General features: G+C 41.9%; 1 protein-coding gene across 1 annotated transcript in view; it reads right to left on the bottom strand.

The window, feature by feature from the left end:
• LOC131108146 (ubiquitin thioesterase Zranb1-like) overlaps positions 1-18,241 on the bottom strand; it is a 20,133-nt gene extending 1,892 nt beyond the window's left edge. The window contains exons 1-9 of the mRNA XM_058058964.1: positions 17,950-18,241; positions 14,600-15,674; positions 9,115-9,302; positions 7,613-7,766; positions 6,958-7,029; positions 3,517-3,715; positions 2,114-2,234; positions 1,869-1,998; positions 1,539-1,768 (exon numbers count right to left, since the gene is read on the bottom strand). Of these exons, the coding sequence (XP_057914947.1) occupies positions 1,539-1,768; positions 1,869-1,998; positions 2,114-2,234; positions 3,517-3,715; positions 6,958-7,029; positions 7,613-7,766; positions 9,115-9,302; positions 14,600-15,575 (2,070 nt within the window). The 5' untranslated portion in view covers positions 15,576-15,674; positions 17,950-18,241. The remainder of the gene's footprint in view (positions 1-1,538; positions 1,769-1,868; positions 1,999-2,113; positions 2,235-3,516; positions 3,716-6,957; positions 7,030-7,612; positions 7,767-9,114; positions 9,303-14,599; positions 15,675-17,949) is intronic.
• Between the last annotated feature and the right edge of the window lie 449 nt (positions 18,242-18,690).

Genomic DNA, 18,690 nt, shown 5'->3' with positions numbered 1-18,690 from the left:
CGGAAGTGGATACACTGACACACATCTGTACTTACACACTTATTTTGACTACATACTGTAAGTGACTGTGCACTTGTACACTTACGCATTTCCCTACTGACACTTATTTTAAGTGCATACTGGAAGTGAATGCACTTACTCACACACATCTACACTTGGACTTTTGAGTACGATAATGTAAGTGGGTACACTTACATCTGTACTTACACACTTATTTTGACTACATACTGCAAGTGACTGTGCACTTGTACACTTATGTATTTCCCTACTGACACTTATTTTAAGTGCATACTGGAAGTGAATGCACTTACTCACACACTTCTATACTTTGACTTTTAAGTACTATAATATAAGTGGATACACTTACACACTTCTGTACTTACACACTTATTTTGACTACATACTGTAAGTGAATGTGCACTTGTGCACTTGTACACTTACGCATTTCCCTACTGGCACTTATTTTAAGTGCATACTGGAAGTGAATGCACTTACTCACATACTTCTATACTTGGACTTTTGAGTATAATAATGTAAGTGAATACATTTACACACATCTGTACTTATACACTTATTTTGACTACATATTCCTTATTTACACACTTATACACACTTAAGTGTTTCAGTACATACCGGAAGTGAATGCTGACACTTAGCATTTTGAGTACATACCGTACTGTACACTTACTATACTTACAGACTTCCATACTTGAGTACTATACAGTAAGTGAGTCCACTTACACACTTAAGTTTTGAGTACATACTGTAAGTGAGTACACTTACTCACATACTTCTATACTTGGACTTTTGAGTACTCTGTACTGACACACTTATCATTTTGACTACATACTGTAAGTGAATGTGCACTTGTACACTTACACACTTAGGCTTGAGTACTATTCTGTGAGTACACTTATACACACTTGAGTTTTTCAGTACATACTGGAAGTGAATCCTGACACTTAGCATTTTGAGTACATACTGTACTGTACACTTACTATACTTACAGACTTTGAGTACAACTTGTAAGCGAACGCACTTTCACACTTAAGTTTTGAGTACATACTGTAAGTGAGTGCACATACTTACACACTTCTATACTTCGACTTTGGAGTACTATGCTGTAAGTGAGTACACTTACACACCTGCAGATGTACACTTATATTGGGTACATACTGTAAGTGAGTGGAGGTACTTACACAATTCTATACTTTGACTTTGGAGTACTATACTGTAATTGAGTACACCTACACACCTGCAGATGTACACTTATTTTGAGTACATACTGTAAGTGCATGCACTTAAAGGCTTACACACTTGCATACTTTGCATTTTGAGTACATACTGTAAGTGGATGCATTGGTTTTGAGTACATACTGTGGGTGAATGCGCTCACTTACACACTTCTATACTTAAGACTTGTACACTTAGTTTTTCCAGTACATGCAGGAAGTGTATGCACTTACTGTACACCCTTACTGTACTGCAGTACTAAGTGTGGCGCAGTGTTAGTAAGTGGAAGAAGACGTCGTCCCTACCTCCTGCGCCGACAGGAAGTGGATGTGGAGCAGCTTCCTCTCGCTGTCGACGAGCGGCAGGAAGGTGACGGTGACGTCGTCGTCCGTGTTGAGGTTGGCGCCCGCGCCGCGATTGTCGAAGCCGTCGTTCTCCATGGCCACCAGCGCCGAGAAGTGCCCGCGCGTGTAGCCCAGGGCGATGGGACTCTTCCAGCAGAAGCTCTGCTCCCACAGGAGGGGCAGGTACACCCCTGGAGGTACGAGAGGAAAGGGGGGTGTGAAGGTGCCCGTCGGGTTTCGGGTTGGTTTTTAAAAATGTAAATAAAAGGGGGGGGGGGGGGGGGGGGTCACCTTGAAAGCGGGTGTACCCGAGTGTTTCCCCACGGAAACTTTTGTAATACTTGACTCCGTAGACGATGATGGGCCTACGGAGGATGTGTGCAAGGACAAAGATGTGCGTCTGCTCCAGGCTGGATCCTGGCTGTGAAGGACACGGAACGACTTCAGAAAGAGGAAGTGCTTGGAAAGGTTTTTTACGTTTACGTCGCCATTCATGACGAGAGACGCTTTTTTTTTTTTTTTTAACATGAGCGTACCTGACTTGCCAGCGAGAGGATGAACGCCCAGTCTTCCTGCCACTGCTCCTCCCGGAGGGAAAAGTGCAGACCGAAACTTTGGGAATACCAGGATTCCCACTCCTTCCAGCGTGTGTAGAACCTGCACACACATACAATGATATTAGAGTCCGCTTTGGTTTCACCTGTTGTTGTTGTTGTTGTTATAGAGGAAGTGCCCTTGAGGGCGCCACCAAGGGTGCCTTCACGCCAGCTACAGTGGCACCAACGTTGACTCATTCACGTATTTACATATTTTTATGATCCATAACGTCCAATCACAACAAAGTATTCATACTTTTTTTTTTTTGCTTGACAGGCACGACGAGGTGATGATGCAACTATGCACTAATAACATTTAAGGGCTGCACGGTGGTCGTGTGGTTAGCACGCAGACACGGGTTCGATTCCACCCTCGGCCATCTCTTTGCATGTTCTCTCCGTGCATGTGTGGGGGTTTTTTCCGGGTACTCCGGTTTCCTCCCACATTCCAAAAACATGCTAGGTTAATTAGCGACTCCAAATTGTCCATAGGTATGAATGTGAGTGTGAATGGTTGTTTGTCTATATGTGCCCTGTGATTGGCTGGCCACCAGTCCTCGTCTGAAGACAGCTGGGATAGGCTCCAGCATAAACAACACAAAAATTGTTGTTTTACATGAAAATAACAATTTATTTACTAATATAAACACTATTAACTATTTACAAATTTCACATTTGGAACTGAGACCCGGGTTCAATTCCACCCTCGGGCATCTCTGTGTGGAGTTTGCATGTTCTCCCCGTGCATGCGTGGGTTTTTTTCCGGGTACTCCGGTTTCCTCCCACATTCCAAAAAAAACATGCCAGGTTAATTAGCGACTCCAAATTGTCCATAGGTATGAATGTGAGTGTGAATGGTTGTTTGTCTATATGTGTCCTGTGATTGGCTGGCCACCAGTCCAGGGTGTACCCCGCCTCTCGCCCCGAAGACAGCTGGGATAGGCTCCGGCACCCTCCGCGACCCCCGTAAGCAGTATAGAAAATGAATGAATGAATGAATCTTCATACTACATGTTCTTCTTGTAATATTTGGACTTTGTTGCCATAGTATTTCTTTAATATTTAACATTACCAAAGCTACTGTGATTTGGTTTATCATTATATTACAACTTTATGGCAACTTCTTTAATATTTCAACTTAGGTTAATCGGCGACTCCAAATTGTCCATAGGTATGAATGTGAGTGTGAATGGTTGTTTGTCTATATGTGCCCTGTGATTGGCTAGTTATTTTGATGTAAAACAACCTAATTTGGAGTTGTTTACGTTGGTATAGTTTAGATATTTCAGTCGTTTTATCCCTTTTCTAGTCAGGAACTGTTATTTTCCGCCATCAACACTCACCAGTGAGAGCAGTCGTGCAGGCTGTCGTGCAGCGTCTTGCGCAGGACCGAGTCCTTGTCGTAGATGCCCCACGTGGCCTGCAGCACCGAGTCCAGCAGGCAGTCCCCGGCCGTGCGGTTCCACAGGGCGTAGAGCCGGCTGTCCAGCCTGGTCCCCAGCTCCAAGGACCAGTTGATGATGGGAGATTCTTCTTCAAGTTCTAAAAAAAAAAAACAGGAAGGAGAGGAAAGGTGAGGCGGTTTGATGCTGTGGCGTGTTTGTGTGTGTGGCACCGAGGCAGGTGATGGCATTTGAGGTGTTAATGACCACCAGCAGCTGGCAAAATACAACTCATATGTGTAAATATAGTGTATATATATATATATATGAACATATAAATAGTGGTAGATTAAAGAGGGAAAGCAGAAAGCTGAGTGTAAAAGGTCAGAACGTATATCGATTGATTTTCATCAAAGCAGAGAATCCCGGGGCCTCCAAGTGATGTTGTTGCCATGGCGATCTGTACCATATGTCCATATTCCCCCGACGCACAAGCAAGCTCTGGCTGCAGTCAGCAGGACAGGAAGTGGATTCTCTTTCGGAACTATTTCTCTCTTGAACTTATTAAATAATAATAATAATAATATATTATTATATTTGTCTCTATTTGCTGAATGTGTATCCTTTCATCGTGGGGGGTGGATATTTTGAGGAAAAGGTCTAGGTACCAAACAATATTCTAAATCTGTGGTTCTCACCTGGTGGGTTGGGAACCAAAAGGTGGGACGTGGAACAATTCTGCTTGGATCACAGACAGTAAGTCAAAAAAATTCCTTCAAAATACGAAATATAAGGCTGATGTCTGAATTATTTTGAAGTCCATTAAAGCAATATTTCAATTATCTTCCCCTTTTCTATATGTTTGCATGATGATCACGTTTCCTCCTTTCCTAGATATAATGTCATAATACATTTTTCTAAAACGCACTTTGGATGTATTTGTGTTTTCATGATTTGAAAGATTTAAAAGTGTAATTAAAATAAATTTTATTTTAATTCAATTTAAAATTTTATTTTAAATTTATTAAATTTAAAATTTTATTTAATATTTATTTAATTGTAAATTTTATTTTTAATTTATTTAATTGTAAATTTTATTTTTAATTTATTTAATTTTAAATTATGATTTAATTTTAACTTTTTTAATTTTAACTTTAATTTTAATTTTGACTTCAATTTTAATAAATCACTTTTGCCTGGTTTGACTTAAAAGTATAAAATATAAACAAAGTAAATAAATTGATGAAATAAATATTTTTATGTACAATAGATATGGTTTAGATAAAACCATATAATCACCAATATAATATAAAATATATTGTATATAAAACCAACTTGAACAAAAGTGTAAAAAATAAAAACAAAAATGACAAATAAAATTGTTAAAATAATAAAAAATATAAAATTAAGTGTTAAAAAAAAAAAGTTTGACTTAAGTGGGCCGATTGGTTAGCGCGCAGGCCACACGGGGGGGGTTGTAACGGGGGCGGGGGGAACATGTGACCTTGTAGGAAGACAACAAGCACATTGTGTTGATCTGCTTGTGTCTGGCGTGTATTTATTTAATAGCTGACCTTTCTGAGTGCGTCATAGCGACAACAAGCTAACAAGACTGCTAACAAGGCTGTTTGGTGCATCAGCTCTCCATGACATGGCTACTAAGCACCGAAGGTGGTCCGGGGAGTGGAGAGCAGGGGGGGTGAATTTGTCCTGCAAAGTGCCGACAGTCTGCGAGCGGTTTACATGGTCACATGATCAGATTTAAAACTAATCCATTAATCTAAAATGTGGGGGGGGGGCAGTGCTGTTTTCTGTCCAAATTGTGTTTCTGCCAAAAGTGAGGTCTGATGTGATCTTTAGATCATCTAAAGAAGCCCAAGTCTGCAGGACGCATGTCAAATACGGTGTTGCATTAAAGCAATGTCTTCTATGTGTTTTTGTGTTTTGAGTGTTGAAGGTAAAACCGCTCCCAAGCCCAATTTGGCTGATTAGGGCTGAATGTTGTAAGGCGGGGGGGCGGCCGTCGGGAGGACTGAGGAGTTTTGGCAAGAAGGGAAGTCATAAACCGCTGCAAATACTTGGCATGCTTTGCAGTGAAGGATGAGTGTGTGTGTGTGTGTGTGTGTGTGTGTGTCAGGGTGGGCAGACCACCATCATCTTGGAACTGGTTTCCCTCCGTCAGAGCAATAATCCAAATACAGTATCATGCAAAAACTTTCACAGCTTCATTCTAAAATCGTGCTGTTTCAAGGTTGTCAAAAATATGCATATTTAAGCAAATATATTAATATTATAAATTAATCTTGATATAAATATTTATAAAATATATAAATATTAATATAAATTAATATTAAAAATATTATCTATTCGTCTAAATTAAGCATTTTCAACTATATAAGTGCATAAATTAATTCAAATACAATTATAGACGCATTCAAACATGCTGGGATGATGTGTAGTGTTCTATACTGGCCACTAGATGTCAGTAATGATGTCATGTTCTGTGACACAAACAAGCACAGGCTTTAATTGCAGGTTCGAATGAAAAACATCTGCAACTTTGGTCAATTCCATGACCAAGACGATAGGTAAGAATTGTGCGCGTGTGTGTGTGTCAGGGTGGGCAGACCACCATCATCTTGGAACTGGTTTCCCTCCCTCAGAGTAATAATCCAAATACAGTATCATGCAAAAACTTTCAGAACTTCATTCTAAAATCGTGCTGTTTCACGGTTGTCAAAAATGTGCATATTTAAGCAAATATATTAATATTAAAAATTAATCGTGACATACATATTTATAAAAAAAATAAATATTAATATAAATTAATATTATAAATATTATCTTTTTGTCTAAATTAAGCATTTACAACTATATAAGTGCATAAATTAATTCAAATACAATTATAGATGCATTCAAACAAGCTGGGATGATGTGTAGTGTTCTATACTGGCCACTAGATGTCAGTAATGATAATGTCATGTTTTCTGACACAAACAAAGCACAGGCTTTAATTGCAGGTTCGAATGAAAAACATCTGCAACTTTGGTCAATTCCATGACCAAGAGGATGTGGTGACACCAAATATTCACTCCTTGGACATGTTCACTAGTTTTACCAGCGATTAAGACACATTACTCTATATTACATATTCTATATATAGACATTGAATTTCCATAGTATTGTCCCTGAAGAGCAGTTTCAGTGGCAGATTACTATCACTGTCCTGCTCAACTGAAAATACTGAGCAGATCATCCCTCCATCGCGCCATGAGCCTTTTCAAGACAACAAAAAGAGAGCGACAAAAAGGAGGAACAGGAAACTGGACTGACTGATCAACCGACCATCAAAAAAGAAACATGTCACTCAATGCTACAATACACTTAATGTAAATGTTTTACCTTTTTGCACATCTCGGTCCAGAACCTCATCAAAGAGTTTTTCCTGAACCGCTGGTGGCAGGTCCTCAATGTCTGAAAGCCAAAAAAAAAAAAGAAGATCTTATTGACAGATATTTTTCTTGATGCTATTTGAAGAGTTGCACTATTTTTTCACACCAGCAATGCTTATGCTCATGCTCATTCCAAGTCAAGCCATCATGTTTTTGTTCTCTCCACAATAACCGCTGGCTTTCTGTGAATGCTCCGGGCTCTTGTCAACACAGTAGCTAATTCTTCGTCTAAAAAGAAATGAATGCATTGACTGTGTGCGACCGAACAGAGCGGCTCTCTGCCGTGGCCTGAAGCCAAGGTCGTTATTGTCCTGCAACACGCTGCTCAACCCATCCTTGGCTCCGGCTAGCCGACTAAACCAGACGCTGCAAGTTGAGACAATTTGAAAAGGAGACATGACAAAACCCCAAAGTATAGCGTTCTTCTTTCGTTGTTCTGGTACATTCTACAAGAACAATGCTCCAGACAGACAGCCGGAAACGTAAGACGGCTTTCTTAACAGGCCAGAAGTGATGAAGAGAGGCAGAAAATGCACAACGTCGTTGTCTTGACCTCACATTCGAATAGCGTGTTGTTGTTTTAGCTAGCTTCTTACTGCACTGACCTGCAGGCAGTGTGAAGGTCACCAGGTCGGTGAGGAAGTAGCAGGTGAAGTCGCCTTTGCGCTGATGGAGGGAGGCGGCCACTTCGCGGCGGATCTGCTCCGTCAACTCGGGACACACCATGGCCGGGATGCACTTGGCGGCCTGTTGGGACACCTGCGGGGGAAATGGAGGGGGTTTCATTTTTTTATATTTTTGTAAAAAAAAAAAACTAAAAATAAAATAAAATAAACTTAACTAAACTAGAATAAACTTAACTAAACTAAACTAAAATAAACTTAACTAAACTAAACTAAAATAAACTTAGCAAAACTAAAATAAAATAAACTTAACTTAACTTAACTAAACTAAACGAAAATAAAATAAAATAAACTTAACTAAACGAAAATAAAATAAACTAAAATAAACTAAAATAAAATAAAATAAAATAAAATTAAATAAAATTAAATAAACAAAAATAAAATAAACTTAACTAAACTAAAATAAACTTAACTTAACTAAAATAAACTAAAATAAACTAAAATAAAATAAACAAAAATAAACTAAAATAAACAAAAATAAAATAAACTTAACTAAACTAAAATAAAGTTAACTAAAATAAAATAAAATAAAATAAAATAAAATAAAATAAAATAAAATAAACTTAACTAAACTAAACTAAAATAAACTTAACTAAACTAAAATAAACTTAACTAAACTAAAATAAACTTAACTAAACTAAACTGAACTAAAATAAACTAAAATAAACTAAAATAAGCATGCTTCGCTAAACCAGTGTTGAATAATTTTTCCTAGTTTTCAACAGCAACCTCCCCCCCCCCCCCCCCCCGACAAAAAAACGAGATGACTAAAAAAATTATTCATATTCATTCATATTTGGTCTCATAGATCATCCATTCATTCATTAGTTATGCCGCTTGTCCTCATTAGGGTCGTGGGGGTATGCTGGAGCCTATCCCAGCTGACTTTGGGTGGACTGGTCGCCAGCCAGTAAAGAATACTGTAGATCTACTGTACACACAGTACAGTAGATAATGTTAAGTTGTCCTAATTTAGTTTTTTCCACAGCTTTTGCAGTGGATATCATTAGCTGGGAATATCTTACTAATAAAGCAGCCGCTGAAGTGTGGCGACCCTGCTTGGCTCTTAATTAAAAGTTTGAAATGGACAATTATGATAATTAGAATGATGAAATAAAAGGCTGCGACATAATTTACCAGCGTTGCTGGGAGTCTAAATGCTTACAAGTGCTCTTTAATGGTTTCCACTAATTTGATTTATCGGATCTGGGAAAAAAAATAGTCAGCATGCAATAAATGTTCAGGAATATTCGGAGGCATGCTCCGACGCCTCACTGACTCGGAGACGGAAAAGTGGGCCATGGGAGGAGAGGTGTGCGCCTACAGATAATCTCGGATAACGGTGCCGTCAGGAAGCAAAGCTTCCGTGCGCCTCAGGCTCAAACCCACCACACACAAGCATAGCGTTGGCCTTCTTGACTCACCTCGGTGAGCAGCACCGCCAGCATGTCCTGTCTCTGGAAGCGGATGGCGAGGTGAACCAGCGTGAAGCCCACGTCGAACGCAGACGGGCGATTCAACAGGTGCACCTCGTCGGACGTCAGCTGCCTGGCGATGTCGCCTCCTGAGGTTTTGTAGATCTCCACGGCTGCCAGGTCACCCTCCACCACACCTTGGTTCACAGACGACAGGAAACAATTGTCTTTTGTGGCCTAGCTTGAATGTTGCTGACAAATTAGTGAATGTTTCTCCAACCATGTCTGAGGACCGTGTTCAATCTCTAAAACAGAGATTGCAATGTGGCTGTGGCAGCTCCAACATCTGGACCACTTCCATTACTTTAAAGACCAGGGGAATAACGCCCAGCGTTATGTTGCCTCTATAATTTATAGAGCATCCACGCTCGCAGTGAGAGTGACTTCGATGAATGCACTTCAGTATAAAAACGCATGTGCCCGCTTTACATTGCTGTGCTTTTGCATTATTGGTTGAATAAAAGAGGAAGTGACTGGCTCAGATATACGGTATACTCACTGGCCACTTCATTAGGTACACAAATCTGCAGTCATGTGATGAAAAACGAGGACACAGCATGGGGTTTGTAAGCTAATTACTCCTGAACGGCTTCACACAAAAAGGGTGAAAGTGACACATGCACCCCTACTGATTTTTGACATATATATATTTCGACAAGTTTGACCCCCCACCCACACCACCCCTCCCCCCACGAATCAGACTGACTTGGAATTTCTCCCACAGCTCAATGCACTACAAAACACTCACTGCGACTTCAGTGTTTTTAGTCGAATCACCACCACAAGGGAATAACAAACATGTGTGTAAAACGTAAACAATAAAAAAAAAACATGGCCGCCACCAAACACAATGTCTTTGCAGGGGTACAGGCGGGACTTAAGGATCATGAATGCATTGGCTGGCGAGGCATAACGGAAAAAAATCTGTCTAATGATCGAGTACATCTGTATTCCGTTATCTCCCAAGCATTTTGAACACAACCTGTAAGGGCAGAGGTCTCAAACTCGCGGCCCGTGGGCCAAATGCGGCCCGCAGGATGCTAGTTTGAGGCCCCCGCCTTAATATGAAAGTTTAATGTTAGTGCGGCCGCCCGCAAGAGTTTGATATGGATGCTGTATGGTATCATGTACCCAGAAAAAATTATTACGTTTGATTAATGTTCATGTTAAAGGTTAAATAACTGTTAATAGTTATCCTCCCTATCCGTGTGGAAGTGGTAAGTTTTTGGCTATTTAAGTTGAAAGGAAATAACTTGAAGGCTACCGTTTAGGTCGCTAGCGCTCTAGTTTGCGAGTTAGCATGTGTCTCAAGACCCTGCAGTTGCGCAATATGTTGTAAATAAAAAGAGTATAAATGTGACTATAGTCGTGTTTTGTCATGTCTACAGGGCTCTAATAATGCTTTGTTCATTTTAATCTGAAAAATATAATTTGTCTACTCACCAACTATATGTGGTTTCTTAAGTTTTTATTATTTGCCGTTTTATTATTATTATTATTATATTTATTTATTACTGATTGATTGATTTTCTTTATTCTTGATTTGTTTATTTATTTTTCATCTTATTTTGTGCAGGAAAATAAAAATGAAGATATTTGAGAACAGTGGAATGTTTTATCAGAGCTTTTATTGTAGAAAATCGGAACCAAAGCACTGAAAAAGTTTGTATATTTTTCTGTTTTTAATAAATGCGTTGTTTTTTTGTTTTTTTTGGGGGGAAAACCTGATGCGGCCCAGCCTCACCCAGATTCTAGTTCCAGTGGCCCCAGCCTCGCCCTGACCCTAACTCCAGTGGCTCCCCGGTAAATTGAGTTTGAGACCCCTGCGGTAGGGGGAGCCACAAATGTCATTTACGGTCACGTGAATGAATGATAATGATAGGCAGCATCGGCCGTGATGTTTGGCAGAGCTTTTTTTTTACTCATGTCAAAAAGACCACACATATACACACACACACAACACGACAACGCCTGGCTGCACACAAGCATTTGTGTGTGTGTGTGGAGAGAAGTAAAGTGGGTGGAGGACTCGCCGTGTCATGTGGAGCTGGCTAGTGCTGCAAGCGATGGATGGAGAGAGAGAGAGAGAGAGAGAAAGAGAGATAGAATCTACACAAAAGCATTGCAGTGCGATAGGAGAGGATCACAACCACTCCACATGAAAAAAAAAAAAAAAAAAAACACCGCCATGGCGTGGGCGAGCCTGTGGCCCCCGCTGCCAGCCTTCAGACAACACGGACAGCAGCCGCTGTCGCTTTCAAACTCAACATCTGTGACTGACTTTGTTTGACGTAATGTTACACTACATCACCGGCGTTCCTATATATTTGACATTTCACAATTCCAGACTCTATTATCTGAGATGCAAGAATTAATGCTGAATTTTTATTTTTTGGTGTAAAAATGTAACTATACTGATATCAGACTCGGCTGCACGGCGGTCAAGTGGTTAGCACGCAGACCTCACAGCCTATCAATCCCACCCTCGGCCATCTCTGTGTGGAGTTTGCATGTTCTCCCCGTGCATGCGTGGGTTTTCTCCGGGTACTCCGGTTTCCTCCCACATTCCAAAAAACATGCTAGGTTAATTAGCGACTCCAAATTGTCCATAGGTATGAATGTGAGTGTGAATGGTTGTTTGTCTATATGTGCCCTGTGATTGGCTGGCCACCAGTCCAGGGTGTACCCCGCCTCTCGCCCGAAGACAGCTGGGATAGGCTCCAGCACCCCCGCGACCCTCGTGAGGATAAGCGGAAGAAAATTAATGAATGATTAGAGCCGGGCTGCACTGCGGTTGAGTGGTTAGCGCTCAGACCTCACAGCTGGGGGACCCGGGTTCAATTCCACCCTCGGCCATCTCTGTGTGGAGTTTGCATGTTCTCCCCGTGCATGCGTGGGTTTTCTCCAGGTACTCCGGTTTCCTCCCACATTCCAAAAACATGCTAGGTTAATTAGCGACTCCAAATTGTCCATAGGTATGAATGTGAGTGTGAATGGTTGTTTGTCTATATGTGCCCTGTGATTGGGTGTACCCCGCCTCTCGCCCGAAGACAGCTGGGATAGGCTCCAGCACCCTCGCGACCCTCATGAGGAAAAAGCATTAGAAAATGAATGAATGAATAATTCCATTAATATTTTTTTATTCTTTTGTCATGACCATATGAGCCAACAGGGAGGATAAAGAGCCGTGGGTTGCCTACCCCTGGTCTACAGCCTAACAAACTACTCAATTAATCAAAACGACAAGCTTCATATTAAATCAACAATGAAACTAATGGTTAGTTGCAGCCCTAGTATCACGTACCGTAAATAAATAATAGACTGAGTGGTTTGTTTGAATGATTGTGAATATGTATGCCATTACAATCACCGCATACTTTTCAGGAGATTAAAGCTAGGGAATGTAGCTCAGAGAAAGGCTTGGAGGAGGATATGTTGTTGAGGATATGATGTTTTCCAGGATGCGTCACCCACTGTGTTCTCTCACACAAACATCTTTGCCGCCCTGGCAAGCGACTTGCAAGAGAAAAACATCCTTACAAATTTATAGTTATTCATAATTTTAGCTGAAAAAAAAAAACAGAAAAACAGTCTTGGAATAATTAATATTTTCCCCCGTACTTGAGTTTCCAATTGCAACTGAATTACCCAATTGTAATAAAAATTACTATGAATGCAATATTCTGCAGCAGAACCTCAAAAAACTCAAATCAGCACATCATTTACAACACTGTAGAACAGGGGTCTCAAACACGCGGCACTAGTTTGAGGCCCCCGCCTTGATATGAAAGTTTAATGTTAGTGCGGCCCGCGCAAGTTTGATATGGATGCTGTATGGTATCATGTACCCAGAAAAAATTATTATGTTTGATTAATGTTCATGTTAAAGGTTAAATAACTGTTAATGGTTATCCTCCCTATCCGTGTGGAAGTGGTAAGTTTTTGGCTATTTAAGTTTAAAGGAAATAACTTGAAGGCTACGGTTTAGGTTGCTAGCTCTCTAGTTTGCGAGTTAGCATGTGTCTCAAGACCCTGCAGTTGCGCAATATGTTGTAAATAAAAAAGTATAAATGTGACTGTAGTTGTATTTTGTCATGTCTACAGGGCTCTAATAATGCTTTGTTCATTTTAATCTGAAAAAAATAATTTGTCTACCCACCAACTATATGTGGTTAAGTTTTTATTATTTGCCGTTTTATTATTATTATTATATTTATTTATTACTGATTGATTGATTTTCTTTATTCTTGATTTGTTTATTTATTTTTCATCTTATTTTGTGGAGAAAAATAAAAAGTAAGATATTTGAGAACAGTGGAATGTTTTATCAGAGCTTTTATAGTAGAAAATTGGAACCAAGGCGAAGTTTTTTAATTTTTTTTGTTTTTAATAAATGCATTTTTTTTTTTTGGAAAACCTGATGCGGCCCAGCCTTGCCCAGACCCTAGCTCCGGTGGCCCCCAGGTAAATTGAGTTTGAGACCCCTGCTGTAGAAGGTTCGGTAGAGCATAATAATCTTTTTTTTTAAAAAAACATGGGTTTAAGAATTAGATGGGACACAGTAAACCATATGTCTTAACAAAATAACGTAAACATAATCTGTAACTTAAACGACGACTTGTCTGCTGTCACTTATGAGTGATGGCATGTCGACGTCAGGTGGTCAATAACGTAGCCTGAAAGTCATCGCCGTTGCTCAAGACGTATATATTTTTGACAACGGCTCTACTTGTCACTCTATTTTTAAAAGGCGGCAGGTCCTGCTGGAAGCCGAGTTATCCGGCACGACAAGGGAGCTAGGATGCATGTGTCACGGTAACCTCCCTAGCAACAGAGGACAAACTAATGTGACAGATTGTCCGCAACACAATTGGGCTATGACCTCCTTTTCGACTTGAAATCCCCTTGGCCTGAAAGCATCCATCACTTGTATGCGTAGATGGTGTAGATCCAGGCTGATGATGTGAAATACTGGATTGTGGTTGACAAAAAAAAAAAAAAATGTATTGGCGAGTGGGGGAAACAATATCTATATTTTCTAAAGGAAGTTTATCCTCCCACTCCACGCTCACAAGTCTACAGTGTGGGTGGCCGGACACTGGCTGCTTGTACTATCGAGTATTACACTCGCCGATAGCAGAGAAGTTCAAGGTAAACGGTAGAGTAGTGCGTCTCCATCGCAAACACGAATTATCTGCACGGAGCTACAGTACATAAACCAGATTGTAAAAACTACTGTATATGCAATAAACATGGACGATTGTGCCTTTTATAAGACTTTAGGCCCAAATAAGGCAGCATAAGGTTGTATTGCAGTGAACATAAAGAGAAAGATGATGATAACCGTAGAACTCAAAATGCCACAAATAGCCACAAAAAAGATCTCCATCATGGCTGCTGTGTACAACACGGCAGGAAGTTGAGTGCAACTCACCAACACAAGCGTTGACGAACAGCCAATCCATTCTCCTCATCCTGTTCTTAATCTGCTTGAGTTTTTTGTAATCCACCTCCAACTCCTCTTTAATCCCAATTCCGGCCCCCGACGCCACCTCGATCCTTTGAAAGTCCATGGTCACCTCCGACTCGCGTTTGGAGGACGGAGGTGACCTCCTTTGGCTGCTGCTGCAACCCCCGACTAGACCTACCGCCGGGGATCCGACTCCTTGGCCGCCCACCGGGGACCCGACACCCCGTCTGTTGCCCATGTCCGCTTCGATGAATTTTGAAGATGGCTGCTGGCGCTCGGGCTCGGACGCCAGTTCAATGGGTTCAGCTAGCAGGCTATTGTTTGGCCACGGGTGATCGCACACCACGCACTTGGGGGCCTTTGACCAGTTCTCGTAAGTGCAGGCAGTGCAGGTCCAGTGTTGTGCGTGTGTGTTGAGCCTATTACGGTCATTGTATTCCTCACAGGGGTCCGTGGTGGTGGATGAGGGTGTAGGACGGCATCCAGAACCTGAGGTTTGGGGTGCCTCTGTGGGGCTGCGTGGCTGCTGATGTCCTTGATGGCTAGTGTGTTGCTGTTGTTGTTGTTGTTGTTGAGCCTGTTGTCTTTGACACAGGCACTGAGTGCAACGGATGGCACGGGGCCAGTTCAGGTACGTGCACATGTGACAAGACCACTTGCTACTGATCTCGGGAGTGTCCGCAACACGAACGCGTGGTCTCGCACTGGAATCCGGGCAAATAAGCAAAGACGAGCTCCCCTGGGACGGGCTGTTGCTTAGCCCCGGCGGGTCCCACTGCTGCAAGCCGGCATCCAGAGCCGGAGTGCTCTTGAAGGGCTCCTCGGTGATGATGGCACCCCCGCTGGGCCTCTGAGCGCGGCACATGGTGCACTTGATGGCTGACGGCCAGTTCTCGTATGTGCAGTATTCACAGGCCCACTTGACAACCAGCTCGGTCATCGTCGCGCCGACGCCGATGAGGCTCGCTGCCGTCGTTCAGAGGGGGTTCTCAGCTCGGCGGGATCCACTCTCCAGGAGAGCACGCGGCAGACGGGTGCACTAGAACAAAAGACACAACGCTTTTTATGTAAGTGCTTTAAAAATAACCCCTTTGAACTCGACTACCGAATGCGGCTGCAGCAGGCAACTGCTACATTTAGCATTATTGGTAGTTGGAATATTAATCATTCCGCGGATAGTTGTTATATTACGATCGTACATCGTTACTATTATCACCTTTGGGGTTGGAAGACAATATCCAACCCCTTTCCCTCCAACACATATAGACAAACAACCATTCACACTCACATTCATACCTATGGACAATTTGGGAGTCGCCAATTAACCTAGCACAGGGGTCGGCAACCTTTATTATCAAAAGAGCCATTTTACCCACACGCTTACTAAAGGAAAACAGATAGGAGCCGCAAAACATCATTTAAAAACAATATCTTATAAACTTTTGAAAGTTTGAATCAGTTTTAACGCCAAATTTTTACACCAAATTGTTGCTTCTCGTCACATGTGAGCTCTTTGAGCTCATCCAATCACGAGTCAGAACTCATTCACTTCAATTCATTCAGGGTCTCACAGAAAGTCAGATTAAAAAAAAAAAAACTAATTAAAAAATGCATATATTTTCCCATTAGGGTATTTTAAAAAAATACTTGAGCGTTGTGAAGGGAGCCACAACAAAGTGGCTGAAGAGCCACATGCGGCTCTGGAGCCAGGGGTTGCTGACCCCTGACCTAGCATGTTTTTGGAATGTGGGAGGAAAACCGGAGTACCCGGAGAAAACCCACACATGCACAGGGAGAACATGCAAACTCCACACAGAGATGGCCGAGAGTGGAATTGAACTCGGGTCTCCAAGCTGTGGGGCCTGTGTGCTAACCACTCCAACACCGGGCAGCCCCATTTTCATTTATTGTGTGACAAGAACAAGAGATCTTTTTTAAATTTACTATTTTAGGTATAAAGGCAACTATAGGGTTGCTATTTCATGTCTAGAGGGCTCTAATAATTCATTCATTCATTCATTCATTTTTTACCGCTTATCTTGTACTGGAGCCTATCCCAGCTGTCTTCAGATGGGGGTACAGCCTGGACTGGTGGCCAGCCAGCCAATCACATGGCACATATAGACAAACAACCATTCACACTCACATTCATACCTATGTCGCCAATTAACCTAGCGGAGTACCCGGAGAAAACCCATGCATGCACGGGGAGAACATGCAAACGCCACACAGAGATGGCCGAGGGTGGAATTGAACCCTGGTCTCCTAGCTGTGAAGTCTGCACGCTAACCACTCGACCGCCGTGCCGCCCTAAAACTAACATTTGCAATTGTCCCCCACTGCCACTCCTTGTTCTATAGGCCAAAATGTCACGCATTTTACTTGTACATTTTACTTGCCTTATAATAAACTTTGAATCAGTTCTATTTACATGACAAATTAAAAACGGGCTAACGCCCAGTTGCACAATAAAAACTGACTTACTGTAACACACTCCCACAGTTGCTCCTAATGTGGAAGCAATTGAGCAAATTGGAACACTGTAATGCCTGAAGAGTCCCAGTCCGGACTAGTATTAAAACCTGACACTGGTAATAAACACATACAGTAAAGTCAATTTATAGACAACAGGCCGAAGTGGCCCACACGACCCAGGGTGGTAACAAGAGACAAGGGTGCATGAAAGCAGACACCCAGCAGGAAGGCGCATGACTGCCTAAGACACTTATACTGATGCACTGAAATTCAATTCACCACAAAGCCTATTAAAGCCGCATAAAAGGGGAATAATCCAAACCGCATGCTGCACGACAGTCTTTTTTTTTTAAGTCAATACACTAGCTTGGCCTACAACTGAATGTTTACACATCAGGCCTCCAACTTGAAAACATTCACAAGGCGAGAAATTCATCACATTAGCGCGACACGACAACCCACCGTGTGCGCCTTGTTTTTTTTTTTGGGTGGGGGGGGAGTGGGGGCAACATCCCAATACCATAACAACCTCGCCCACTTTACTTTTTGTGAAAGGTGCGACGTTCTTGTTTTACAGGTTTACAAGTGACGCGTTAATCATTTCGTGTTCGCGATCAGGTACACAACGAGCTTCGCGTCAGTGAACGCATCAACAAGCTAGCAAACTTTGCCCACAAACGCAAACATCGCGAGGTTGGGTCATTTGCGTTACAAATACAAACGAGATTTGACAGATTGCCAGACGAGTAATTACAGAAGCTAGACAGTCGCTGGATTATGTTTGGCGATTCGCTTGTTAAACGTTAACAGTTTGAGTACAAATAACAAAAAAACCTTACCTTGTGACACAGCCACGTTCGCCGTGGAGCTCCCACTCCGGGCTTCCCTCACTTAGCCGACACTAGCCGCATATTGACTTCGGTGGATGGCGGGGGATCCATGCAAGCCACAGGGCGAGAGCCTCCACCCCCACAAGCCCCCCTGTTTTGCTCTTGACTCTTTTTAAATCATTTTTATCCCTTTCCCGATCTCCCAGCGCCGAGCTAAAGGGGTTATACGGCGGCACAGCGAGGCAGGGCTAAAAACACTCTGCGGGGAGAGAAGTATAGAGCTCTGGGCCGTGTTACATTTAGAGGCTGGACCAGGATTTACTACCTGAATCTGCCGCGCATTGTCATTGGCTGGCGTCTGTGCATCCTCTCCGTTCAACCAATCGGAAGCGACGTACCTCATTGTCCACGTTAAAGGGATATGTCAGCGCAAACAGTACACTTCAATGTCGTCAGTAATCATAACAATAATTGCAGTTGTGAATTCACTCTTTACGCTTTGCAATCGACGAGTCGGGATGATTAAAAAACAAAAATAAATGTACAAGTTATGATATTTAGCCCGTATTTCTGTATATTGATATATGTTTTGCAGCAGTGGCAATTAACCACGTGGTATGGCCTCAAAAGGGATGATGTCATCGTAAAAATACTGCAAGCAGCCTGCAGTAATGCATTCGGGCTTCAATGTCAGTCCTACGAGCGGAATACCCATTAAGAGTGTGCAAATACAGGCTGAGATTAACAAAT

Source organism: Doryrhamphus excisus, chromosome 20 (assembly GCF_030265055.1).
Source record: "Doryrhamphus excisus isolate RoL2022-K1 chromosome 20, RoL_Dexc_1.0, whole genome shotgun sequence".
NCBI classification, from domain to species: Eukaryota; Metazoa; Chordata; class Actinopteri; order Syngnathiformes; family Syngnathidae; genus Doryrhamphus; species Doryrhamphus excisus.
The sequence above is the reverse complement of the archived record's forward strand: the minus strand, read 5'-3'. Positions and strand labels throughout refer to the sequence as shown.